Below are 26762 nucleotides of genomic sequence, written 5' to 3' on the forward strand. Positions count from 1 at the left end.
GTTCAGCTCACCTGGCTGCACATAAGGGCTTTATGGCACTAGGAGCCACCCAAAGCTTTGGAGAGGTCATTGGCTGTTCCCAGCTGGTCTTTGTAGCCCCTTGCCCCCATGTAAAAAACAAAAGTAAAAGACAACAGAACGAGAATCTGAATTCTCCAATACTGGCCCCTGCCCCAGTGAGGCCCCGGAACACCCATCAAAGACTCAGAGACTCCATACCAGTGTTCTCAGCAGACTCGAGCTCTGGCAGCGCCCCCCCCGAGGGGGCAGGGTACACCCCTCCATGTGCGTGGCAGCTGAGCCCGGCCTGCCCAGCCCCGGCGGGAGGTCTCTGCAGTGGTGGTAAGCCAGGCCTCCTCCTGCCATCTCGGTTTCTTGCCTCCTGCCTCTGGGCCTTGCCGACGAGCCACGTGGGGTTTCTAAGGCACCGAGCGTACCTACCTTCCCCACAACGTGGGTTCCACGGGGAGAGCCAAGACGAGGAGAAAGGCTCGAGGGAGCCCTACCCACCAAACCCCAGATGACACACATTCCAATCCTGTCTCGGACACGCGCAGAGGTCATGCAGCATGACGGGGGGAGGGGAGCCAGGAGAGGGTCCACAGTCCCCAGCCCCCTGCCCGCAGGGGCGGCTGTCGGCATGAGTGCAGGGGCCTTTGGAGGCGCAGGATGAGCGTGTTGCTGGGTGGCCCTGGGCGCATGCAGGGGCTCAAGACGCAGCCTCATCTTCTTGGACACCAGGGAGCTCCGGGCTCTTGATGCCTTCACCACACCCGTCTTTCCTGTTCAGGGGATACAGGGGGCAGAGGGACCTCAGGGCTCAGAACATACACTCAGAAAGGACACTCTCCCGCACACTCACAGGCATCCCAAGCTCGCCTTCCTGCGTCGTGGCCCCTTGCTGGTCTCCCTACCCCAAATCTTGGCTTACAACACTTCATGGCTCCCTACTGCCCAGAGATGAAGTCTGGAGCCTCACACGATCGGACTTGGCTGACCTCCCTGCGCCCTCGCAGGCCTTCCACGTAGGCCTAGATCAGCCCCCACAGTCCTGAGCAGAGGAGCTTTGGTTTTACACTTTCTTTGTCTTGTGCAGGTAGAGTAACCCGTCAATCTTGGGATGATGTCACACGTTCAACAGATTCCAGTATCCGATTTCCCCCCTAAGACCTTTCTTTTTAAAATGACCAATGAACGGGTTTTGATATCTTAAAAAAGGATCAATTCCATTTAACTTGACTGTAGAGTTTCAACTATTATCCCAAAGCATACAGAATAGAGTCAATCAAGGACAAATTTAAAACCTGCTTTTCAAAATTAAACTTGAGTCACAAAATTACAGAATTTTATAGCTGGAGAGTATTAGGCCCAGTACTTAATAAAGGGAACTGGCCTGTCTCCCCATTAACATGGCTATAAAAGGACAATGATTCCCTTCCTCACTTGCAGTCCAGCCCTGGGCGAGGCATAGATTAGGTGGGTACAGGATGTCTTTAGCCTGTGACTGGCCTGTCCCACCACTAGGGGGCGCTGAGTCACAGGCACTGAGCTAGGGTGACCAGATGTCCAGGTTTGCTGGCATGGCTTTGACTATGCATGTAGTCCTGGCATCGTTAGTAATAGCTTCCTCTTTCACTCTCAGAAGCGGCTGCATTGGATGCTAAGTATGTGATTCCCTGCACTAAGCCCAATTCCATCACCGAGGCCTGCAGACCTAGAGGAGCCAGAGAAGCCCCTCCCCAGGCCTGGCCAACTTACTGAAGAGACAAGGGAATGGGAAGTTCAGTGACACCAAGGCCTCTCCCAGACTCTACCCCTCACCCCTCACTGACCAGAAAGTCTGTCAAGAGGAGGAAAAGAGGTTGGTATATGGATATCCTTGAGGGTAAGCAACCTCTGGCAGGGAGCAGACACCAGCTTGTCCATGATGAGGGGACCGGCACTTCTAAAGGGCCCACTCATGAGAGGGCGGCCTGAGAGAGCCCTTGTCTGGGCCCCTGGACAGCACAAGTGAACAGACTCCTTCCTGAGAGGCCGAGGTACCTGGACTGTGTCTGGCTCCCTCTGGGGAGCACGCCTTCCCCACACAGCAGGCTGGAGACACAGCTCCTCCTCCCTGCAGCTCCCTTCCCGGCCAGAGGAAGGCACCCGCATCTCAGGGCCAAATGCGGGTCCAGGACCCTCGCCTGGCTTTCTGTCTGCAGGTCTGTGCGCAAACTCCAGCAGACCTGGTTGGCATCCCCAACTGACTTTTATTTTATTTTAGTGGGAGAAGGTGGACAAGCTGAAGACCAGGCTCTCAGAGATTTGAGGAACTGCTTTTCTGACTTCTAGCAGGTGGTGACCACACATGCCTGGTTCACAGAAGGGAGCCTTCAGCAAAGGAGGGTTCCTCTTCCCTGGCCCGGGCAGCTGGCCTGTCCATGCTCACTTGCTGAACAAGCGTTTACAGAGCGCTGACCAGGCACAGGGCCTCCGCAATGGCTGGAGGTAGCATGGGCCACTCAGGAAAGCAGCCAGCGCTGCCCCACGCCGGGAAGTCGGCAGAAGCGCCCTCCCTCCACAGCCGAGCCACCCTTCTATGAGGAGCAGACATGTGGCCTTGCTGCAAACCCTACCATGGGCTGAGGAAAGGAGTGCAAACAGGCACCTCGGAGGCCCAGCTGAGTCTCCCCCTGAGGAGACAGAGGGAAGCTAGGTAGACAGGGACTGGGACCAGGGAGGGGGAAGCAGAACCGGGAACCCAGTTAGGCGGAGTTACTAAGACAGCCCAGCTGGGCGGGAAAGAAAGGCACATGCGGGAGACATGTATAGATATTACTAAGACAGGCAGCTTGCAAATAACCAATCACAAGACTATTACTAAGGCAGAAGTCTTTGAAAGAACCAACCAGAAGCTAGCAAGCATGGATACAAAAGAGCGTGCACTCCTCTCCCTCGTTCTCCAGCGTGCGAGGTTCCTGGCTCCGGTGCCATAAGCCACCTGGGACTCTACACATGGGACTAATGGACTTTAGTTGGCTTGGATGCTGAACTACACCCAACTGCAACACAAAACGGAAGCTCTGGACACTGGCCGGCTTTTGGAACCCCAGCTGTACCTTTTCCAGGACTGGCTTCTCTCAATAAACGTTGCTTCCACTAACCCCTTCTGTCTGCGAATCCATTCTTCAGTTTTGTGAGACAACAAACTCGGACTCAAACCCCACATTTTGGTTTCAGTTCAGCCTCACAGCCCAGTGACAGTGAGAGTGGGAGGACGTGCCCCCACCCCGCCCCACCCCAGGGGGTGCCCTGCAGGTCTCAGCCCACCGGTACTTACAACAGTAAGTTTCCTGGGACAGACATGGAGCGCTCTTCCTTCCGTGCTTGGGGCTCAAACGGGTTCCCAAAGGACCGCTTTCTCAGCATAGACTTTACCAGGATCTAGGGAGGGCAGGTCAGTCAGCATGAGGAACACAGGCCCCCAAGCACCAGACCCACTGGCAGCCTCTGCTCGGACTCCCTGGGGGGCAGCTGCTAGGTGGGCCGTGCTGCGTGGGCAGAGAAAGGAAGAGTATTCCAGCAGAGGGAAGGATAAGGGCACGGAGGACGATGGTTGAGGGTGAATTCCGGGAATTGGCAGGAACCCAGTGCAACTGGTGCCTGGGGGGCTCAGAGGCCAGAAGGAGGCCTTGAGGGGCCTGGGATGTCCAGCTGAAAGTGGGGCTTTATCCTGAGGGCATGGGAAATGCCTCCTAGCTGAGGCGGGAAGGATGGGGTGAGGAGTGCTTGTGCCGGACAGCGCAGAGGAAGCTGTGCAGCGGCCTGAGGGACATGCCAGGAGAGACTGCTGCACCCTGGCTCTCCGACTCTGTCCCTCCTCCTGCCACAAGGACAGTTCCAGGAAAGCCAGCAGAACAGGGGCCTCTGGTAGCATCGGGGCCGGCCCACCAGGTGGCCTTCTACACCCCCACAGGGCCCAGCAGAGAGCTAGTCTCGGGCGATGGCCACGCCCTCCTCCCAGCACCCCTCACCCTCTTACCACTGTGGTCCAGCTGGGGATGAGCTTGACCGAGTTCTTCACCTCCTCCTCGGTCACCTCCACCACGCTGCAGTGCTCCTCCTCTGAGGGAAGGGGCTCCTCCCCGTTCTTGGTCACCCACGGGTGCAACTGCAAAGTCAGGAGGGCAGGGAGGGGTCAGACACCCAGTGAGCAAAGGCCCGTGGGCATGCCACCACCAACAGCCTTGAGGGAACCCAATGCCCACCAACCCACAAGGCCCGGGGTAGGGCTCACCACAGGAGAAACTGAGGCCTATGGTTCCCCCACCTTGATGTCTGGCACCCCAATTCTCCTTTCGGGATTCTTGTCTAGCATCTTCAGGATCAGGTCCTTGAGCTCCTCGCTGACCTTTGGCCTAAAGAGAGGAAGGAAAGAGATGAGGGGAAATGGTTGATGAGGATCCTTTCCTTCCCACCTCTCCCTCCCCATCCTGCTTCAGGGGTTCCCTGATTAGTACTCCAGGGCAGAGACACACCCATCCCTCATTGCTCAGACAGCAGGGGGGCACCCCTAGGGATGCCCCCTGGAATAATGTGAAGAGTCGCTTTATAGGACACCAGACGCTGCCACTCAGCGTCTTATCCTCTCCTCCACCTGGGAGGTGGCAGGGAAGATTCTCACATGATAGAGACCGAGGCCCAGAGAGGTGAGCGGGTTAGCACATGGCTGCCCAGCAGAGTGAGGGCAGGGAGGAGGGACTCAGGGGACAGGGAACCAGGACAGTCAGCCCCACATCAGCCTGGACTGTCTCTGCCCAAACTCTGGGCTTCTTTGCTACCATTCTTGGGGAGCCCATCCCTACAAGCCTGCAGAGAGGGAACCCACTCTTGGGACTGCTGGCCCCGGTGCCCTCTGCTGTCCTAGGTGCTGAATCCTGGCTGGGAGGACGCTGGCCTGGCAGGGGTCCTGCACGAGCAGAGGCCCAGGAGACTGGCCATGGCAGGGAAGGGTCGGAATCCAGATGCCTAGTGCTGCAGGGCAAGGAGGCTGTGGGGTGGCAGGACCCAGACATCCTGGAATGCCAGGGCCAGGGCGTGGCCTCTCCCTGTGGGCTCTGGGAAGCCTCGCAAAAAGCTGAAGGTATGGTGAGACTTATTGTGCTTTATCAGGGTCAACCTGGCCTGACTGTGGTGGCTGGACTGGATGGAGGCTGACAGCAGGGAGACCCAGGCAGGCACCCAGGTGGCAATGCAGCCAAGAGATGATAAGAGGTGGACTTTAGAGGGCTTGGGGACCAGACAGGCAGTGGGCACGGGAGAGCAGAGGTCACTGAAGAAAACTCCTGGGTTGGCTTGTGACCTGCCTTGGGCACTTTGGGCAGATGGCAGGAGGGCCCTGAAGACTGAGGAGCCTTGGTAGCCAACATCATTATCAGAAGAACTGTGGGTGAGCAGGGCGGCCTCTCTATACAGTCCCTCTGGGCTCAGAGACCTCAGTCACAAAGGGAGGGAGAGGAGGGACTGGCTTCCAATCCCAGGCCCACTGATAACTCTCCCCCAGGACTCCACTTTTCCATCTGTGAAACGGGGCAGCACATTGGCATCTGGAAACCCCTGCCCACCTGTGTGTGTGGGGGAGGTTCCCCATGGGTCCAGGGTCTGCATGGGGGTGGTGCCCTGGCCCCCCTGGAGGCCTTCTGTGAAGGAGCAGTGTGAATGTGTGACATGGTCACCCTGCCCCACTCCCAGCCTCAGAGCTCCATCTGCACAGAGACCCATCCCACTAGATGTCTCAGAGGCCCTGAGCCAGTCCCACCTCCATCGGCTCAGGGCCCTCCCAGGAGCAGCACCCCCACCTCCAGATCTGCAGGCGGGGGTGGGGCTTCACAGGGCAAAAGCTCTGCTAAAGGCCCGCCTCCCGGGGGTGGGCAGGAGCCCCTGTGGCGGACTACTCACTCCTCAGGAAACACCACGTCCTCATTCTTGATCTTCCTGTGCAGGGCCAGGATGTAGTCATCGATGAACGGGCACTGGGGTGCAGAAGCAGACGAAGGATGTAGGCCCAGAGCCTTAACGCGTGCTGGAGACCGGCCCCATCTCTCTAGGACCCCTTAGTCGGAGGAACCTCGTCTAACTCGTCCAGGGCCTGGCACACAGCAGGTGCTCAACAAACACCGACTGACCAAATCGGTCACTGAGGAAACTGTGAGGCTGGGTGTACCCACCCGGTTACAGCTGCCGGCAGGGAGGCCTCCACTCCGAGGCCTGGGCTCTGGGAACATGCTCACTGAGGTTCCCTCCTGCCCCTCAGTGCGGTCACTAGAGCGGGAGCACCTGGGGACAGGGATCTCGGCCAAGTCAGTTCAGGTGTCCCCAAGGCCCAGCCTGACCCAGAGCAGGAGTCAAAACCGACTGGTTGCATGAATGACCGACTGAGTGAATGTGTGTAAATGAATGGTATAGAGGGACAGGACCCGGGCACTCGGCTGGAGCGGTGGCGACTCCACCATCCATCCCTGCCTTCGGGGTGGCTGCTGTCCCAGGACGCCTGCACATGAAACCCCTCCCGAGGGGATAAGAGAAAAACAGAAAAGCCTCTTTTCCCTCAGTCTTCTCTGAGACCAGTGGTCCCTTTCAAATGTCATGTCACTTGAGCGCACAGAGGAAGGGCCTGCTCCTGTCAGCCACCCTGGTTCGGCTGGGCCCAGCCCATGGCGCCAGCCCACCCAGCACTCACCTTCCCATAGACAAAGCAGTACAGCGTGACCCCCGTGGCCCACACATCCAAGGCCTAGGAAGAAAACAGCTCCCATCAGTCCCCCCAGAATGAACCAACACCCCTTGCCTGCCAGTTGCAGTGGGCTGTGGGAGAGGGCGTGCAGGGAACCTCCTTCCTCAGTCATGTAGTCACTCAGCAAACACTCCCAGGCCCTGGCTCCATGCCCGACTCTGTGCTGAGCCCTGGGGCACAGGGGTGACCAGAACAGGACCCTGCCCTTCAGGGATTCCAAGTTTCTTTGGAACAGGCCCAAACTAGATACATTTTCAACTCAACAGGTGCAAACCTCTTTTACCTCTAGGTCGCATTTGCTGTACCCATCACAAATGCGGCTGGAAACGATGGTGTATTGAACTTATACATGCTAAACCAGCTCATCATCCCTCGTCCTAGTGATCCACTGGAGAAGCCACCATATGCCTCCTTTCGGACCCCAGAAACAGCCCTGCCCAGGCCGAGGGCGAGTCCCTAACTCTCCCCAGCTCCCCCACGCTCTGGTTCTAGCATGTGCTCTCACTCTGTTTCCCCTTCTGGAACCCACCTCCTCTCCTGGTATCTGCTTTATCTCGTATGGGAGTATATTCTCAAATCTCTACCTACATATTCTCGCTACAGATGCCTCATCTGAATCCAATCCAGGAACACAAACAAACGCAAACTGACATCATTCTACAAAGTAACAGGCCTGTTCTCTTCAAAAATGTCAAGGTCAGGGGAGAGAGAGAACCAAGCTCTTCCAGATGAAAGGACACCAGGGATGTGACAAGTGGATTAAGCAACGGGCTCTGGATCCGGCCCTGAACCAGAGAAGACAGGGCTCTGAGGACAGTATCGGGACAAGTGGTGAAATCTGAACAAGGCTGATTAGATAACAGTCTTTCATCAGTGATACACTCCCTAATTTTGATCATTGTACTGAGGTTATATAAGAGAATGTCCTTGTTGTTGTTTTTTTAAAAATTCGCTGAGGTATTTAACGATAGAGGAGGAGGAGGTCTCCAACTTAACTCTCCAATGGTTCAGAAGAATGTCATACGCTTACACATAAACACAGGGAGAGTGGTGAAAAGGTATATGGGACAAAATGTCAGTAACTGGTGAATCTGGATATATATATATTTCTTATATTTTTTTTCAGTAAATTTGTAATTATATCAAAATTGAAAATTAGCCCAGTTGGTATGGCTCAGTGGACTGAGTGTCCTCCCATGCCAAGAGGTTGCTGGTTCAGTTCCCAGTCAGGGCACATGCCCGGGTTGCAGACTTGATCCCCAGTGGGGGGCATGCAGGAGGCAGCTGATTGATGTTCCCATCTCCTCTCCCTCTCCCTTCCTCTCTAAAACAAATCAATAAAAACATATTTTTAAAAAATTGAAAATTAAAAAAGAATCTCTATCTACACCCCTGACTTCTCTCTTGAGCTCCACACCCACACCCCACACAGGCATCCACATGCCTCCTTGGCAGGATGGGGGGTGCAGGGGGGGAGCCATCATTCCACAGGTGAGAACAGGCATGTGCGGGGGACACACAGGACTGCAGCCCCTGCTCAGAAAGCTTTGCCCACTGCCTCTCACTCAGGAGAAAACCCAAACTTCCAGGCCTCGCACTGCCCAAGCCCCGTCGTGGCCCAAGCCTGTGCCCCCATGTTCTCTGGGCCCCACCTCCTCCTCAAATCCTCCCCATTCTTCAAAGCCTAGTTCAAACCCTGCCCCCTCCAGAAGGGCAGAGAGCTGGGCTGTCTGGGCTCTGCCTGCTCCAGAGCCCCGAGCAGAGAGCAGCTGGCAGGGGCGCCTTGGGGACATTTTGCTGGGACACGAGAGGAGGCCGAAGTTGGGCGTTTGTCAGACTCTAGGCAGAGGTAATTATGAAGGAAGGGACTGCGTTCGGTGTTCACCCCCGAGATACAGGACCCTGGCATCCTCAGCTTGGAAATGAGGCCTCACTGCAAGCTACCCCACCCCTTCACCTGAACCCCAACCCAGCCCAGGCCCTGGGAGCCACCTTCCCACTGAAGCTCTGGCCGGTATCGGAGATGGCCTCAGGGGCCATGAACGCCGGGGTGCCGGCCGTGCTGGACAGCTGGGCGTCGTTCCCCTCAAACTGGTTGCTGACGCCGAAGTCGGCGATCTTCACGTGCCCGTCGTCCCCCAGGAGCAGGTTGGATGGCTTGATGTCCCTGTGGACGATCTTCTGGCAGTGCACTGCGGAGAGAGGCAGCTGGAGCGCCGGCCGGGCCCGCGGCCCAGGCCGTGGCCCAAACCCGCCGCCTGGCCAGGGAAGCCTGTCTGAAGCCAGCTGAGAAGGCGCCCACACACACTCCTCTCAGGGGGACCCCAGAAGAGGACTCCAGGGCCCCCTGCTCTGCTCTGCAGAGAAGGCACTGAGGCCGGGCCAATCTTTCTCAAGAAGACGTCTAATCCAGAACTCCAGACCCAGGACTGGACTCTTAGGGGCCTTGGGACTCCAAGTCCAGTGCTCTCTCCATGGCAATCAAGGCACCTGTTACTGAGGGGCAGGTCAGAGGAAACTGGGGGAGGGGAGTGCACGGGCCATCCCTGGCTCTCCCAGAGATGACGTGGGTACAGTCTGCAGGCCCACAGCCTACCAGTCTTCCCCAGTCCCATCCCCCACGCAGACGGCCAGAGATGCTCCTGCTCCTTGGACTCAGGGTGGGATTGCAGGGCATCCTGCAGAGGCACTGCCTGAGCCCTCTGGACTCTGGGCTGAAGGAGATCCAGGGAAGGGGGCATCCCAGGCCTTGGGCCTGCAGGATGCACATGGCCGAGAAAGGGTCAGCCTTCGCTAGCGGGCTGGGAACTCTTCCTGCTTCTCAGGCTCAGCACTGCTGGGAAAAGACAGGCAGCTCAGGCGGGGAGAAGGCACTGACCCCGCCCCAGGGCCATGCACTGTAGGCTCCCTCCTCAGCAAACACCTTCCCCTGGACAGACAGACCCAGGATGTTGGGAAGGAGGAAAGATGGAGAGGGAAACAGGAGAGGGAAGCAGAGGAGGGGAGGAAGGCTGGGGGCCAAGGGAACGAGTGAATGAGGGTTCTATAACAACAACACCACCAATGGTCCTGCAGTGCTTGTGCCAGATGAGCACAGGGATGTGACACAAACCTATCCGTCTCAAGAGGCTGTGTATTTGACCATGGAAAGTGTCTCAAATTCTTAACTCAAACCCTGGCCTCCCCGCTGAACGCCAGGCTCTCTGTCCACATGGATATCCAGTAGACGGCTCGATCTTTCTCAAGAAGACGTCTAATCCAGAACTCCATTTCCCTTTCGGGAACCCCCACCACCGTCACCGCCAAACAAACAGAACAGAAAACCCCTGCTCCTCCGCCAGTCTTTTCCTTCCTGTTAACAGCGTGTCGCCCGTTGCTCAGGTCTCTCTCTCTCAGACCCCACAGCCAACTCATCAGCAAGTCCCACGGACCCAACTCTAAGATCTATTCCAGATCCAGCTGCTTCACAGCTGCACCACTGAATTTGCTCCATCTGTAAGCATCAGGCTGGACGCTCCCGCCAGAGCCTTCCTGGGCTGCCTCAAGTCTGCCTTCGAGGGACCAGAATCGCGAGGCCGTCCGCAGCACCCCGAGCCTCCATTCACCTGCCTGTCAGCCCCTGGTGCTCACCCATCCACCCAGGAAGCCCTTCACCTTCATTAGCTGGGTATTGATGAGGCTTTGCCCAAAAGTCAGGTGGGATTCGCTTATTTTTGTTTGTTTGTTTGTTTTGGGGGGAGTTGTTGAGGGGAAAAGAGGGTGGGAGATAGATCCTCAACTGAGAAAAAGTCCCAGGATACTAATGACCACGCCCAGAGTAAAAATGCCCCCTGCCTATACCTCAAGGCCCTTGCTAGGGACTTTCGGCAAAGCCTTCCTAGGGACTTTCGGCAAAGCCTTCCTCTCTCTGTGCCTCAGTTTCCCCACATGTACAAAGAGAATATTAATCTGGGGGCATCAGAGTGGCCCAAATGCGATAAAGACAGTCCTGGTTCCTGTCACCTCTGCTGGGCTCTCATCCTGTCCTCCCAGGGCAAGAATATGCTCCTGACAAACCAAGCTAAGATCTTAGAGAGGGGGGCCCCACTCCTGCTCCCCAAACCAGGCCAGAAGCCCAGGTGTCTGGGGGCCCTCCCCAGGACTGGTGCTGGCCACCCCACCTCCTTCCTGTCTCCTCCCACTGCCACTGCCCTAATCCAGGGCTCACCATCTGTCACTTGGCTGTGGAAACAGCCTCGTCCCTAACCAGCTGGCCGCCTCTCGCCTTCAGCCAGCCACCAGGCAGCTGCTGGACAGAGCTTTCTAAGGTGTCACCCTATCACGCCTCTCTGCTACCCAAAGCCTCCGAGCTCACAACACGACAGCATGAAGTCAGGAACGTCCTCTGTGGAGGCATTCCCGGCCCTCATGCCTCAACCAGACTGAACTTCTTCCCATTCTCCAAGAGTCCACGCCCACCCGCTCTGTGCCTCTGCCCACCCAGTTCTCTCTGCCTGCTGTATTTCTCCCACCATCCCGCAAGCCTGGCCAACGAACTCCTACTCATCCTTCAGGACCCTGGTCCCAAGTGGCATCCTCCAGGAAGCCTCCCTCAGCCCTCAGTGCTCTGACAGCCCCGTGCCTCCCCAGCTCCGGCAGGCACTGCACTGTGTCATCTGCCTGCTTAGATTCCTGTCCCTCCTACTGGGCATGAGATCCTTGTCAACTCCCTGCCCCCAGCTATCACTCAGTAGGTACTCATAAGTGAGTGAATAAGTAGGAATAAAGGGACTTGGAGATAGAGGCTAAGATAACATCCTCCCTCCTGAGCTCTTGTCCCTTAGGGCCCCTCACAGTAAACCCACACTGCCACCACCCACAGGCTCCATGACAGCACAGGCTCCGAGCGGCTGGATGTACATCTCTTCCTTCCCACCCCTCTTGAGGCCCTGCAGAGAGGCTAAGCGTGGCTAAGAACTCAGCAGGGGAGAGAGCCAGACAGAACACCCAAGGCGCAGAGTCACTTGATGATGACCAGGCACCAGGAAGGACCCCATTCTCCTACCAGTGGTCAGCAAACTGCAGCCCCTTGAGTGTGGCTCTTCCACAAAATACCACGTGCGGGCGTGCACGTACAGTGCGATTGAAACTTCGTGGCCACACTCAAGGGGCCAAAGAGCCGCATGTGGCTCGCGAGCCGCAGTTTGCCAACCACTGCCCTAGCCTTTTAGGAGGTTTAGGCCTTGCCCCCAGGTCCATGGCCCCATCGCCAACTGAAGCTGACTGGCAGATCAGCACTGACTGACAACACAGGCTCAGAGCCTTCTCAGCCTGGGCTCTGCCCCCTCCGGTGTCTCCCACCCCTGTCCCCTGCCCCCTGCCCCCTGTCCCCATCCCCAGTCCCCAGTCCTAGGCGGGAGGCAGGCGCCCCTCACTCACAGTACTCAAGGCCCAGGATGATGTCCCTCAGGTAGAGGCGAGCTTGCTCCTCCGGGAAGGGCTTGTCGCAGGGCACCTCCATGACCGGCCTGTGGAGGGAGGGGCGAGGGGTGTTCAGCCGAAGCAGGTTGAGTAGAGGCAGACAGCAGGGGAAGGGGAACCGGGGCGGGGACCTTCAGGCCACCTGAGACCTCCCAGGAGCCCTCTATCCTCAAATGGGTCCCCAGAACCTAAGATATTAGCTTTTTCCTCCCATATGTGATACAAATTTAGAAATACACATAGACACAAATATCCCTTCAGATCACTGTCATTTCAAATTAGCTTTATCTTAATTTCTGATGGGCGATAGTCCTTCTTCTAAGTACTTTATTACCTATAATCAGACAGTTGTAAAGATGCCACATCGAGCCATCTTTTTCACACTGCAGGTCCAGACCCAATATAGAGCCATGAAATCAATTTAGTGGGTGACTACCCCAAGCTGAACCCTGACACTGCTTTTTTCCTAATGAAGTAGAATATATCCGAGTAGATCGTGTGTAATACGGACATGCGCTGTTTTGTAAAACTTTGGTTTCAGTGACAGATGCAAATGGCAATGTGAACCCTGCTTCTCCCTTTGAATGGAGGTCAAAAACATTTGCAAGGCCCAGTTGGTTAGAGTGTCATCCGGATACACCAAGGTTGCAGGTTTGATCCCCGGGCAGGGCACATACGAAAATCAACCAATGAATGCATAAGTGGAACAACAAATCGATGTCTCTCTCTCAAATCAATAAATTACAAAACACACACATTTGAAAGCCTCCGAGTCTGAAAGGGACACCATGGCCTGTCTCCTCCCCAATAGGTCTTTAGGAGCCCCCCAGCAGAGAGACAAGTTATAGCCTGGATTCAAGGCCTCAGCAATCAGGGCTTCCAGTCCACCCAGGCCCATGGCCACTGTTCCGTGTCTGCTGCTTTGCAAACACCCTGAGACGGCCAAAGAAGGCAGACCGAGTTAGACCCCTGGGTTTCATTGGTGACTTCTGTGTGATGCTGGGCAAGCCACTCACCCGCTCTGAACCTCAGCTTCCCCTCTTGTAAACGGGAGTGAATGGAGTCCCACCCACCCAACTCACAAACTTAACAAGCCGCAGGAACTGCTTGCAATGTGAATACAGGTAAGAGAGGTAAGAGTTGAGTCCCTTCTCTACACTTTTGCTTGAGAAACACTCCGTTCTACTCCTCTTCCATCAAAATCTTCTTTCCAGTTCTTCCAGGCCTGGTTCAAAACACACCCCTCTTCCAGAGGCCTCCCTGACTACACTACTCCAGCCTCACTGACCTCTTTCAAAGGATTGTCCTCTTGGTCTCTCATCCCCCCCAGCCCAGAGCTTCCCAAAGCAGGGCCCGGGCCTCTGCCTTCTCCCAGAGCAGCTGACCCTAGGACTAGGGACACAGGAAGGGAAAGGAAGGCCTGGGTGAGACTTGACCTGCCTGATCGGAATGGGGAACTCACCCCTTTCTCAGGAGGTCAAACACTGAAAGAAAAGAAAAGAAAAGAAGGTAAGGTGCAGCCAGGCTGGCAGAGCAGGTGATGCCAAGGCCCCTCCCTGCTCTGGAGGGTGAAGGAGGGGGCAGGCAACCAGGCATCCTTGAGGGAGGGACAGGACAGGGGTCCCACGGTATCAGAGGAGGTAAATGGATAAGAGTGGGGTCTACTATGGACCCGCCTCATCTGATACAGCGTGGACCCCTTTCACGGGGCAAGGGTGGGGTAACTGAGGCCCAGAAGGGGCAGAAATTTTCCTAAAGGTCATAACAGATAGGCAGGTAGGAGAGGGAGTGGAGCCTAAGCCTTGGCCTCTCATTTGTAAGCCAGTGTTCATTCCTTCTGCCCCTTTTCCTGTGGCCTCCAGAGCCCAACCACGAATCAGGCACCGGGAACTTAATTTAACAACAACATTAGCATTCATAGCGAGTATGTCTTCTCGCATGTAATGACTCATTCACTCTTCAAATCAACCCCATGTGGCAGATACCATTATTACCCCCATTTTACAGGTGAGGAAACTGAGGCACAGAGCTATCAGACAGGGTCTGGGAGCCCACATCAGGGAGCCTGCTTCTTGTGTCTACTTGACCTATTGTCTCTCTGATCAGCAGAGTGGGCACTTGGGAATATCTGTTGGACTCTAACTGGATATTCTGAGCCTGGTTCAGCAGGGCTGGGCAAGGGGACCCAGGGCCGGAGAATGTGTATTTCCTCCCTGGCCCCCTGAAGGCCACTGTATCCCCGAGGAGCCCTTGGACTGACCCCAGGTAAGCTGCTTGGGGAATGAGTTGGGTCACTCACCCAAATAGAGATTGTCCTCAGCTGGGTCATCCAGGACCTGGTCAGAGGGAGCAGACATGGGGGTAGGGCTTGAGGAGGCCTGGGGTGGAAGTGCCAAGCCTCCTTGACCTCCCAGCCCCAGGGCCCCCAGTATACTTTGCAGCTATCCACCGACAGATGAGGCCTCAGGAATCACCGACGCTCGCCCTCAGGGAGACCTCGAGAACATCCCAGACCAGCCTGAACTGACCCCTGAAGCCTCCCTGCAGTCCCTGTCCCAAGTCTGGCTGTGTCCTTGGAGGCCTCAGCCACACGTGTCTCTCAGCAGGATCCCTGGGTCTGTGCTCTACACGACTCGGGCACAGGGACCCACCCGCTCACCACCGCCTCCTACCTCGATCAGCTTCACCACATTCACGTGGTCCAGCTTCTTCAGGATGGCGATCTCCTGGTACACCCGGTCCAGGGGCAGCAGCTGCTTGGCTGGTCCTCCCTGGGCAGCCTGGGACCCTCTCGGGGGAGGGCGACCTGTGGCCAGGAAGAGGAGGCAAGCCCGTTGCAGGAGTCTGGGCCCCCCTGTCGCCTCGCAACCAGCCTCAAGCAAAAACTTGCAAGACCATGGTCTTGTCGCCAACCCACCAAGCATATGCCCACCACCAGACCTTTGCTCATGCTGTCCCTCCTCCACTCCCAGTCCTACCAAAAACTAGCTAGGGGGCTGAGGTCTCCTTCTCCTCCGTCTCCCCCCCCCCCACACCCTCCCCCAACTCATGCCCCAGCTAGGGGCCCCCAAGCACAGGGCCCAATAGATACATACGTGGAAAGCCATACTGCTTCAGTAACTTCTTTTTGGAAAGGACTTTCATTGCCTAAGGAGGGAGGGGCAGGCATGTCACTTGTGTGCAGCCACCAGGGGGCAGGACAGGCGGGTCACATGTGGTACCTGCCATGCCGCTAAGGGTGCGGCTGGGAGTGGTTAAGCTGGGTGAGGAGGTGGCCACATAGGCCTTACCCCTCTTCTCCAAAATGCCTTTCTGGAGCTCTGCCCTCAGAGGTATCAGCCTCTGACTGCATATGACCAGGGTCAAGAAGGTCACTTCCTTTGCATACCCCTAGGGACAGGGAGTTCCCTCCCTTCAGAGACAGGGTCGTCCTCTGTCTTCCCAGCACAGCGCCTGCCCACCCCCCAGGTTTCCAGGGCCGGGCTGGGGCAACACCCCCCTCCTATCCCTAGACTCACATAGTGCCTGTCTTCACTTTCGTTATAGGCCAGCCTCACCACGCCGTAGGCACCCTGCGAATAGGCACAGGTCAGCCCTGCCTGGGCAGAGCACCCTCCCCCAGGGCCGGTTCAGGCCAAGGGGAGCCCAACAGCTCTGGCCCCTCCTCCTGCATCCCATCTCCACGCTCACCACCAACGGCTTACATTTCAGGCCTGCCTTGGTAACTGCCCCTGCCTGGCTCAATGCAGCTCCATGCTTCCCCCAGTCCCTCCGAGTCTTCCATCAAAACCCTGGGGAGCCCTGGCCAGTGTGGCTCAGTGGGTTGAGCATCATCTCATGTACCGAGAGGTCGCCAGTGTGATTCCCGGTCAGGGCATATGCCCAAGTTATGGGCTCCATCCCGGGGGGGGGGGGGGGGGCCTTGAGGAGGCAGCCCAACAAAGTTTTTTCTCTCTCTCCCTCTCTTTCTAAAAAAATCAATAAAAACATATTTTAAAAAAAACCCACAACTCTGGGGAGTCAGGAATCAGGACTCATCTCCCATCAGCCCCACCCACACCAGTCATTTCCTACAGGAGAAAAATCTTCCTCACTCCCAGGCCTGGGCCTTCCTGTCTGCCTCACATTCCCAGAGGAGAAGGGGCTGCACCAAGCAGAGCATCCTGACAGCCTGCCTGCAAAATCCCAAACTAAATTCCCGCTGCTCCTGGCCAGCCCCAGTCCTACCTTGCCAATCTCACTCTGCAGCTTGTACTGGTTCAACTGCACACAGTCCTGGGGGGGAGAGGAAGCATCAGGTAAAGCTTGATCCAGAGGCAGCATTGTTCTCACCTTGGGATCCTGTTCAGGGATCAATCCGGGCCCCAGGCCCCTTATTCCCAGACCCCAGGGGGTTTCAGCAACCTTTCAAGTTGGGGTGGGGGAAACTTGGTGGTGACAAGACCACTAAGAGTGACAAGATGCCTCATGAATGGGGAGCCTGGCTAAGGAAAAATGCACTGATTCCTGCCTGGAAGCTGAGGTCTGGGAGACCCAAGTCTGTAAGAAAGCCGTGAGCAAGCATTTCCAGAGGCCTGGATATGAGGTCTAGATTGCACGAACAAGGATGAGAAGAGGAACGAGAGACCGGAGCCCTCGCTCAGGCATAAAAGGCTCAGCCTCTGAAGCTATAGATTGCTCCATACTCAGGTTCACGTTCAGACCTAAGCGGCAAGGACAGAGCCAGGGGGAGCCCGGAGGCTGGCAGCATGCTGGCAGCTTCTGAGTCAGAGTAGAAGCAGGATTCGAGGTGGGGTTCAAGCTGGGGAAGTCTTGGGGTGGGAGGACACTGTGTCTGTCCTCAAATCTCTAAGAGGACTTCTTGGGTGACAAGGGCGGGTTTCCTTCCAAAGTCTGGACTGGGTGGGATTGGGAATGGTGGGATGTATAGGATGCAGAGGTCGGGTCAGTTGGAGGTTCCCTGGGTGGGAAGAGGCCTTATTGTGAGGTAGTGAGCTCCTCAACTTTGAGGGTATGCAAGCCAAAAGCTACCACAGGGCTAGGAAGAGAAAGGGTCTTCACTGAGGGAAAAGCTCATGAGCACCCCCTAGCTCTGCTCCACCCACCAACCTCTGCATCCGAGATGGCCACGCGGTGGGACTCGATGGTGGGCCTCCGCCAGGCCCGTGGGGAGATGTGGCTGGCAGGCCCCGTGGTGTAAGGCCCAGCCTGGGCCTCCAGGCAGCTTCCTGCTGGCCGCTCCTGCAGGGACAGCTTCCTGGTGGAGAGGCTGGGTCGGGGTAGGGGGAGTCCTGAAGCACTGCCGGGGATCATGGAGGCAGCTCTGGCCCGTGGTGGGGGTTCCACACCGTTCCTGGCAGGCCCCGGGCCACCATCTGCCTCCTCCAAGCGGGCCACATCGATGGCTGCCACTCGCTCCACCAGCTCTGCCCGGGGATCCTGGCAGCAGACCGCTGGGCCCCCCTCCATCGCCACCGTCAAGGGGGTCCTCCGTGCAGCCTTATTGGGAACCTGAGAAATGAGGGCAGAAAGGGCTTCAATTCTGGCCACGGAGCAAGGAGGTCAGATTTCTAGGCCCTTCTCCCATTGTGGCCACAACCCTATGAGTCCCACCTCCATGCCTTTGCCCTGCCCATTCCCTCTGCCTGGGTTGCCAGTAGCCAATCTTGGACCCGTCCTTACTAACTGGAGGATTTCCAGGAACTCATCTGGCTCTGCTGCACACCAGCCCTCTAGGCCTCAGTATTCCCATCCGTAAAACAGGCACAATCATGTCTGCCTTGCTGGCTACACAGGGAAGCAGGGAGAATCTGATGATCTGGAGTCAGAACAGACAGACACGGGCAGAACAGCTTTGGGAGAAACAGAGTACAGGGTCAGCTGAGGCCGGCAACCAGCAGACAGCCCAGTGACTCACCAGTGACTCACCAGCCTCACCCCTCGGCAGTAGACAGTGGAGCATTCCAAGGCTGCTGCCTGGAAGCTGAGCTGGGCGCTGGGCCTCCCTGGTGCTCCAGGCCCATGCAACTCCTGCACCTCCTGCACCTCCTGCACCTCCTCCTCCGGGGAGGCCTCTTTGATATTCGAGCCCCTAACCCCCACCCCTCTCACTGCTTCCAGGAAGATTTCCCCGGGGCTCCCAGGGCCACAGGGCAAGTCTCCCCTTACTCCCGTCTCTGGCCCAGCAGAGCCTGCAGCCCAGGACAGGGTCCATCAGGGCAGGGGCTGCTGCTTTGGGGGCTGTCCAGAGACTTCACTTACTTTTCCAGTGTATTTGTGTGGCCACAGTGCATGCCACATCTGTTCAGGCTGAGATGCTCCCCCTGGCCTGGCCTCACACCCTCCCTGGCCCTACGGCAGTCTGAGCCCCAACCCAGGCCAGAGGCCAAGAACTCGAACCCCGAATCCACCTCCAAGCTCCAGCCCTAGCCCTTACCCTTGCCCACAGTCCTCGGCTGAAGCTGGACCCCAAGCTGAACGCCGACACTCAGGCTGGGGCTCCATTTCCTCCTCGGGCCAAGCACTGGCCCCACCCCAGCTCGATGCCCCACCCCCTTCCTGGGCCAAACTAGGCATCTTCTCAAGAATAGGAAGTGAGTGACCCCTGACCCTCTGCCCTTCCTGTCTGGTGGTAACTTCCTCTGACCCAGTAGAGCCACTGGAGAACACGGTCTGTTTCACCCCCTCGTTCCCCTGTCACCTTGCTTTGACAGCTGTCAAGGAGGCAGGGCTCACTGGAGTCCACTGGCCACAGAGGAGCCCGGGCTGGCTTCCAGTCCCACTAGCCAAGCTCCTGTGGGGCCGTGGGCAGGCTCCTTCCTGACTCAGAGCCTCAGTCTCCCCATCTGTACTAGGGATGCAAGACCTTCCCTTCCCAGAGTCCCTAGGGACATAGCAAGGCTTGGAAAAGGATCCTGGGTGAGGGGGCATTCCAGGCCCCTGTGCCTGGCACCCCGTGTTGGATGAATGGAAGCCTGGAAGTGGTGGAGCTGCTGTTGACATGCAGAAAGGAAGGGGGAAGGGAATCCAGACTGGTAACAGGCAAAGAGAGGAGGCTGCACCTGGAAGAGTGAGAGTGTGTGTGTGTGTGTGTAGGCGGGGGGGGGGGGGGGGGGGGGGGGGGGGCGGACCCCAGGCCCCAGGGCTGTGTTTGGAGACAGGCCTTTAAAGAAGTGACGAAGGCCAGATGAGGCCCAGGCCCCGAGGCAGGTGGGAGAGGGCGGAGAGGGCGGGCAGCAGGGATGGGCAGGCCCCGAGGCAGGTGGGGGCCGTTGGTGGGGCTAGAGGCCCAGGTTTCCCTGGAGGAGATGAGAAAGGAGAAGAGCTGGCGCATCAGAGAGGCTCCCTGGAAGAGCTGAGAAAGGAACAAGTGAGTAGGTTGGAACACGAGAGGCCTCCCTGGAGGAAGTGAAAGGGGGCAGTGAATGGGGTTAAAGGACCAGGGAGGCTTTGAGAACCAGGCCCCTTGCAGGAGGGAAGAAGCCAAAGTTGAAGGGAGCCCTCCAAGCCTGGCCCACCCATCCCCCTCCTCCCGGTTGGTGGCCCACCCTGGGCCCTGCTGCCTGTCCCCCTCACTCTACAGGCCCCTTTTCTCCCATCAGAATAAAAACTCTGTACATTGAGGCTCTTGTCTGCCTTGTCTCCATAAAATCATCGGTGTCTGCAGCAGCGCCTGGCACAGAGTAGGAGCTTGGTAAGTATCTGTTGAATGAATGAATGGTTGCCATAGTGATCATTACAGCCCTATCCCCATTAGACGGATGGGAAAACAGCCTCAGAGAAGGGACCCCAACAAGCCCAAGGCCCCAGCCCACAGTAGGGAATGAAGCAGTGCCCTCTGGACCAGGGCAGGCACCACGGGACAGAGCCCCCACCCACAGAGGGTAAAGGTGGCCCTGGCCCATAACATTTGCATGATTTTCCTGAGGAAGGCTGTTCCCAGAGCCCATCCTGCTTTATTTCCCTTTCCCTTTTCTCAGAGGGGGAAAGGCCCAGCCAAGGGCAGGGATGGCCCTGGGGTCACACAGCAAGTCAGGGCAGAGCCTTCTTGCTTCTTACAGAGCCTGGGGCCTGGCCCTGGTTTAGGCTCTGCACCTTCCTGGCCGCAAGCCCACGGGCAGGTGACTGCACCGTGCGCCTGGGTTTTCCTCACCTGCAGAACGGGGGGGGGGGGGGGACGACACGGGGACGGGACTGGCCTCTCGGCTCCCTGAGCCGGTGGTGGTGAGGAGTAAAGGAGTGAACGCCCATGCCGGCTCAGAACTGGGCCTGCCAGGAAGGAAGCCCCGTAAAAGTGAGTTGTTGTGCTGCTGCTGCTGTTGTGATTGCCTGGCACACGCTGTCGCCCAGATGGATGCGCGGGCGGGCGGCACAAGGCGGCTGTGAGGGCTGACGTCAGGCCCTCCCCCCTCCCTCCCGCCTGGATCCAGTTCAGGTGACTAAGCAGGAGGAGGCCCGGGAGGCCCCAGGCTCCTGCCTCGTGTCCAGGCGACAGGGCCTGGCGCCCCGGACTGTGCATGTGAGGGCATGTGTCCACACGTGAGACAATGTGTACAAGCAGAGCTGTGGGCCTGGGGTGACAGCATGTGTCTGTGTGTATGTGGGGGGGGACCCCCACATGGGCACACATCTGCGTGGAGACAGAAGTCTATCAGTGCGGTCTACATGGGTGTGTAAGTGTGATCACGTGCACTGTGGGGCCATGGGAACCTGAACACCGGTCAAGTTTGAACTTCCCACACCGTCACCTGTTCACCATCCTGAGGCTGCATGCTGGGCTGGGCTGTGTGTCTTGGGCAGACCCCAGGTCTCTCTGGGGGCTCCCCTACGGGGTCTCTCCAGGCCTGCCCCAACCTTAGGCCCTGGTAGATGCTTTGTAGCAACTGATTCGGCAAATAACTAGGGACCCCATGGGCAAAGAGACAGAGTGGCTGGGAGCCAGGCCCAGGTCAGAGCAAGGACTCCTCTGGGCAGGCGGGGCCTCCCGGGTCCAGCCCAGGCCTGCAGCTTAGAATGGTCAGACGCAGGCCTTCACGCACTGGGAAAAGCTACCCCAATGCTGTCCTCACAGGCTGGGGCTGTGCTGTCCTAAACAAGACATTGAGTGTGTTAGAGCCTCAGTTTCCTCATATGCGAATCAGATGGATGGCTACCATCCTGCCAACGCCCAGAGCTATAGAAGGAAGTGGATAAGACTGGAAAACGAAGCCGTTTGTGCCGGGGCAATGTGGGACTGGGATGTGTTGTCAGGAAGCCACCAAGCAAGAGCCTGGATGTACATAGTAGAACCCCTTATCTGTCCCCTGGCTCTGGGAAGGCCTGGCCCAGCGCCCCGTCAGGAACATCCCCCACCCCCAGGTGCCTGGCTATTCCCAAGGGATGCAGACTCCGGCTCCAGATCCTGCTTGGCCAAACCTTCTCCTTAGGATGAGTCCCATCCACCTGGGCCCCTGAGAGAAGGCCCAGACGGAGCAGGACAGAGCAGGCAGCTCCTGCCCTCGTCACAGCTGGTTAAGCATCGCTGGCTGGGCTGACTTCAGGAACAGTTCGGCCTCGGTCTGCGTCCTGGAAGGCTGTGTGGACGCCAGGGCCAGGCTGAGCAGGGGACCAGCTACGATCCAGACAGAGAGCCCAGGGCCTTGACTGGCAGAGGACCAGCCAGAAGGGAAAGTTGTGAGGAGGCGGTCTAGCCACCCGGGCCAGACACAGAAGGTGGCCCTGACATCAGAGAGGCTCCTGTGTTTATGCTCCTGACAAGTGTTTGGATGGCCCAGGCAACGGGTGCCCTTGGCGGCTCCCGTTCCCCCGCCTCTGCCTGGGATGACTCATTCCCCTCGAGGGAGGCCCGGGCGTCATCTGCTGCCAAGTCATGTTTGAGGATGCCTGCTGCGAGGACACCCCCTTCCACCATCCCTGGGGATGGAGGCCCCAAGCACCAAGGTGGGCTCTGCCCGATTCTGCACAGCAACCTCAGCGCAACCTCAGTGCACTCGGCTGATGGTGTCCAGACCTCACCCTTTACCAGGGCACCTCCTCCTCTGCAAACCAGGTCTGCGCCTCCAGTCCAGCTCTTCCCACCCAGCTGTCTCCTCCCCTCCATGTTCCTGGGCGGCTCCGACTCAACAGGGCCCCGATTTAACTCAGCATGTCCCCCAAGTCTGCCCTTTCTCCTCTGTTCCCATTGCAGTGATGGCACCACCACCCTCCTAGTTCTCCCAGGCCAGGACCCCAGGAGCCCTCATCACCCATCCTCTTCCTTCCGCCCAGCCTTGCTCCCCCCATCCCCACTTACTCTCCACTCTGGCCGCACCACACCACTCACGGCTTCCTCAACGGCAGACTGGGCGCTGCTGCCAGGCCTTTGAACTAGCCGTGCCTTCTGCCGGGAGCACACCTCCCGCTCCTTTGTTGCCGGAGGACAACTCGGACATCTCCTCCGGGAGTCCTCCCTCCCGGATCTCCCCACTGCGGGGGGAGATCACCAAGTTGATTCTCTCTAAAAGCCCAGACTCAGCCTCCACTCTCTTTTCCAACTGCTCCGGCCACACAGGTCTCCCCACTCTAGGCTCACATCCTGACCGAACCCCATCCCATCCTCCACACCAATGACTAGAGGGAACATCTCTATTATGCAAATACAAGTGGCCCGGTACACAAATTCGTGCACATTGAAGGGAAATTAATTAGGAGAAATATCTTAATATCGCTATTGCCCTTTCTCAATAATAAAGTGTCAACCAAATTCACGACTGACAATGACAGATCGAAACAAACGCATGCGATTGGTGCCAGCAAGAGCTTTATATGTATCGCACATGCGCGAGTCAACTTAGCCCTTTATAGCAGCGGTTCTCAACCTGTGGGTCGAGACCCCTTTGGCGGTCGAACGACCCTTTCACAGGGGTCGCCTAAGACCATCCTGCATATCAGATATCTACATTACGATTCATAACAGTAGCAACATTACAGTTATGAAGTAGCAACAAAAACAATTTTATGGTTAGGTCACAACATGAGGAACTGTATTTAAAGGGCCACAAGATTGAGAACCACTGTTTTATAGATATAGAATAAACTTGCTTAATTAGACCTGCTTTCTGATTTAGCTAAACTTTTTCCAGCCCAGCGAAGCACCCCAACTTCTCTTTCAGGTAATTGTCAGCAACACAGCAGTAAATATCCACATGAAGCAGGATTATTATTGTAGATCATGCAGGGAGAACAAAGGGTAAAATATTTAACTGCAGCAGTGTTTGACTATATTCTGCGCAGTGAGAAAACCTGAAGTCATTTTCAAGGTCCACCATTTCTTACTTCTTTTCAGTCGGGTCAAGTTTCTAAGCTTTCTAAATCTCCGTTTTCCGGCAAGTGAAAAGAAAATAGGATTCCACCGAGTCTCCTATCTACCTACTCCAGGACTTCTGTGAGGATCAAATGAGATGAGGCACGGGAAAACACTTCACAGACATTTGGTTACCGTGTAAAGGGTTTGCAGCTGGTTATAAAGCAAGTCATGTTCCTGGGCTGAAGAACTGCAAGGAGGCTAGTCGTCGCTAGGGAGAGGAAGCCAGGTGTTGCTACGTGACATCATTACCCGGACAGAGGGAAGGACACTTAGCATATCAGCCTTTTATATAGATAGATGGTCACCGTTCTCCCAGACCAGGAACTTGGAATCTGGAGGACAGAAGGGCAGGAGACCTACCCTCAGACTGGGGGCTCAGAGGCTGGGGAGCAGCCAGGGACACAGACTCCTGGATACAAATCCAGAGCCATTCATTCATGCAACAAATACTCAGTGAGCACCTGCTACACGTGCTGGGAAATAAAGCAGTGAACCAAAAAGATCAAAGCCCTGCTTTCATGCAGTTTAATGTCTACTGGGGGCAAGAAGAAGCAAACAAGAAAGCCTGTAATGAACAGATGATATGTCAAGTGGTACCTGCTATAGAGAAAAGTACAACGTGCAAGGGAAATCGAGTGAGGGGCTGGGGCGTGGTCAGGAAGGGCCTTTCTGATGCATTAATTGAGCAGAATCTGAAGTGAGGGATCAAGCAGTGTGGACATCTTGGAAGGGCATTTCAGGCAGAGGAACAGCAACTACACAGGTTGTGAAGTGGAACCGTGCTCCCTCTGTCTGAGGAACAGCAAGGCGGCCAATGTGGCTGCAGGGGGGTGTTCCCCATGTGAGAGGGGCCTGACCGCCATCCGAGTTACACCTGGTGAGAAAGCCCTGTCATTCACGGTGCCTGGCCTCAGGATGGCTTCCTGGAAGAGGTGGCGTTTAAGCTCTTTCATGAACACTGAGTAACGATTTCAGAGGGGGAGAGGGTGGAAGTTCACACTGTCCATGACAGAGAGCCATTTCCTGGCTGGGGACTCGGGGACTGGCTTGCAGGAGGGGGAGCGGGGGACAACAGAAACCAGAAGGGCCTCAAAGGCCAGAGGAGGATTCTGAGCAGGGGAATGACTCAGTCCAGTGAGGTTCAAACTGATACCTCTGCCTGCTGTGGGATTGGTGGTGAGAGGTCAAGGAGGAGGTAGGTGTCACCAGAGTCTGTGGGCCTAGGACTGGGTCTGGCACACAGTAGGTGCACAGTCTGTATGTGCTGAACGAAGGAGTGCGGGCTGTGGGGGAAGCCGGTGCATTTTCCCTGGGATCCTCAAGGACACAAGCTGTGTGCTCCTCCTGCACTCCTCCGCCCACTCGGCAGATAGACAACCCCCTCTGCGCCCATCCAGGTGCAGTCCTGTGACCTGGGACATAACTTTCTCTACACAACCCTGTGCCCTCAAGACACACACGCCCTCTCCGGGAGAGGGGGATGCCAACGTCCCTGTAACCAGCCCTCACACACCACTTATCCCTGTAATGCACCCCCCACACACACACACAGAGGCACACTCGTGTCCACGTGACACACGCACACCCGCCTCCAAACACCACACACAGGTCCCCGCGCACGTGTGCGCCCTCCGAGCCACCAGTTCTGTGCCCCCAGAAGACGCAGCGCCCGCCGGCACCGCCCTGCTCCATCCCCTTCCACCCCGCCCTAGCCCGGGAGGACTGCGCAGTTAAGGCCACACGCCCCAAGCGCCCCATTCAGCCTCCGTCCCCCTCCCTACCCCCCCACCCCCGCCCCCCAGCTCTTGAACGAAGAGTCAGGGGAGGGCCGTGTGGGAGGAGCGCTCCGCGCAGATCCACACGTGGGTGCACCGGTCCGGGCCCACCCCGCATAGACCCGGCCTCCCACCGGGAACTGGGGCGGCGGTGGGTGGTGCGCCGGGTGTGCACGCAGCACCGCAGACCTGAGCCGGGGAGAGGACGCAGATGGCGGGGCGCCCGCGTAGATGCGGTCCCGCTGCCGGCGCAACAGAAGCAGGTTCTGGGAGACACCGCGTAGCCCCGACCGGCCCCGCAGATATAAGGGGGAGGACCCCGCAGGGTAGAGGTCCCGGCTGCCCTCCTAGACTCGGCCTCGCAGACCCCCCTCTCCCGTGCAGGCTCCCAGCAGACGTTCGGGCGTTCGCCCCCTCCCGCTCCCCGATCCAGGTCCCCTCCCGGCAGACTCCTACCTCGGCGCCGGGCGACAGTCTCCGCGGCCCGGGGGGAGGCCAGGCTCGCTCCCGCGGCGCGCGCCCCACCCTGCCCGCCACGCCGGGGCCCGGGATCGCCCAGCTCAGACCGCCGGCGCCGCGGCTCCAGGCAGCGTTCGCTACCCCGCCCACCGCCGCACCGGGCCCGCGCTCATTGGTCAGACCGCGCGGCCTCCCCGGCGCCGCCCAATCAGAGCCCGGGATTCCCGTCCTGCTCCTGAAGGGGCGGGGCCGCGGCGCGCCGGCGGCTCCCGAGGGGCCTTTCCCCTGCAGCGGGGCCGAGCCTTCGACGTCCCGGCGCCCCGAAGCAGTCTGGCCGGAGTACCCCGAGTTGTTCCATCCCGCGGCCTGGGCTTCCTATAGGGGACCGGTGCTTCCCCCAGAAAACCCTTTGTCCCCTGCAGTTTCGGCCTGGCCTGGGCAAGAGCGCCCCTCCCCGGGGCGCGGGGTGGAAGCGAGGTGCGCACTAGGGGAGGGAAAGGCGAGGTTGGCGACGGGGAATGGGTCGAGGTTGAGAGCCGGGGAGAAAGGCCTTGCATGGCAGTCAAGGGGTTCGCCATCTGCTGGGTGCGTAAGGGACACGGAAGCAGTTTCACGTTGGGGAAGGGCTCTGGGCAGTCGGCAGGACTGGCTTAGCTGGGCCAGAAGGGAATGGAGGGGACTCCAGCACGGCCTGACCCTCAGGGCGGCTATTTCCGGGGACTCTGCCCCCACCTCTCCCTGGCGAACTCACCAACTCTTGGCTCAGTTATTCTGTTCCCCAAATGTGAATCCTCTGGCGCCTCACCTTACCACTTGTCCAAGACACGACCCGTATCTCCCCCAATCCTGGCTTCTTGAGTTTCTGTTTCAATCTGGAGCCAGGAACTTGGGAGTCACTCACTGTAGGCTCCCCCTTTCCCGCCCAACCAGTCCATCACCAAGCCCTGCC

The 26762-nt window shown here is 57.7% G+C and overlaps 1 protein-coding gene across 7 annotated transcripts; it reads right to left on the reverse strand.

The window, feature by feature from the left end:
* Positions 1-20: 20 nt before the first annotated feature.
* Positions 21-26636, reverse strand: CAMKK1 (calcium/calmodulin dependent protein kinase kinase 1). 7 transcript variants are annotated; one of them, XM_023747704.1, is made up of 16 exons: positions 26619-26636; positions 17345-17746; positions 16463-16510; positions 15754-15807; positions 15331-15382; positions 14908-15041; positions 14535-14571; positions 13698-13719; positions 12194-12282; positions 8768-8967; positions 6722-6775; positions 5941-6014; positions 4313-4400; positions 4025-4153; positions 3323-3426; positions 21-782 (listed from the first exon to the last, which is right to left on the reverse strand). In XM_023747704.1, exons 2-16 carry the CDS (start codon positions 17702-17704, stop codon positions 710-712), a joined length of 1518 nt encoding a protein of 505 aa, XP_023603472.1. In that variant the 5' UTR covers positions 17705-17746; positions 26619-26636; the 3' UTR covers positions 21-709. The 7 variants fall into 7 exon arrangements, with proteins under 7 accessions (XP_023603472.1, XP_006107003.1, XP_014304383.1 ...); XM_006106941.3 differs by lacking the exon at positions 26619-26636 and adding an exon at positions 25811-25937; XM_014448897.2 differs by lacking the exon at positions 26619-26636 and adding an exon at positions 17922-18090.
* Between the last annotated feature and the right edge of the window lie 126 nt (positions 26637-26762).

This window comes from Myotis lucifugus, unplaced genomic scaffold, assembly GCF_000147115.1.
Source record: "Myotis lucifugus unplaced genomic scaffold, Myoluc2.0 scaffold_952, whole genome shotgun sequence".
In the NCBI taxonomy this organism is placed as follows: Eukaryota; Metazoa; Chordata; class Mammalia; order Chiroptera; family Vespertilionidae; genus Myotis; species Myotis lucifugus.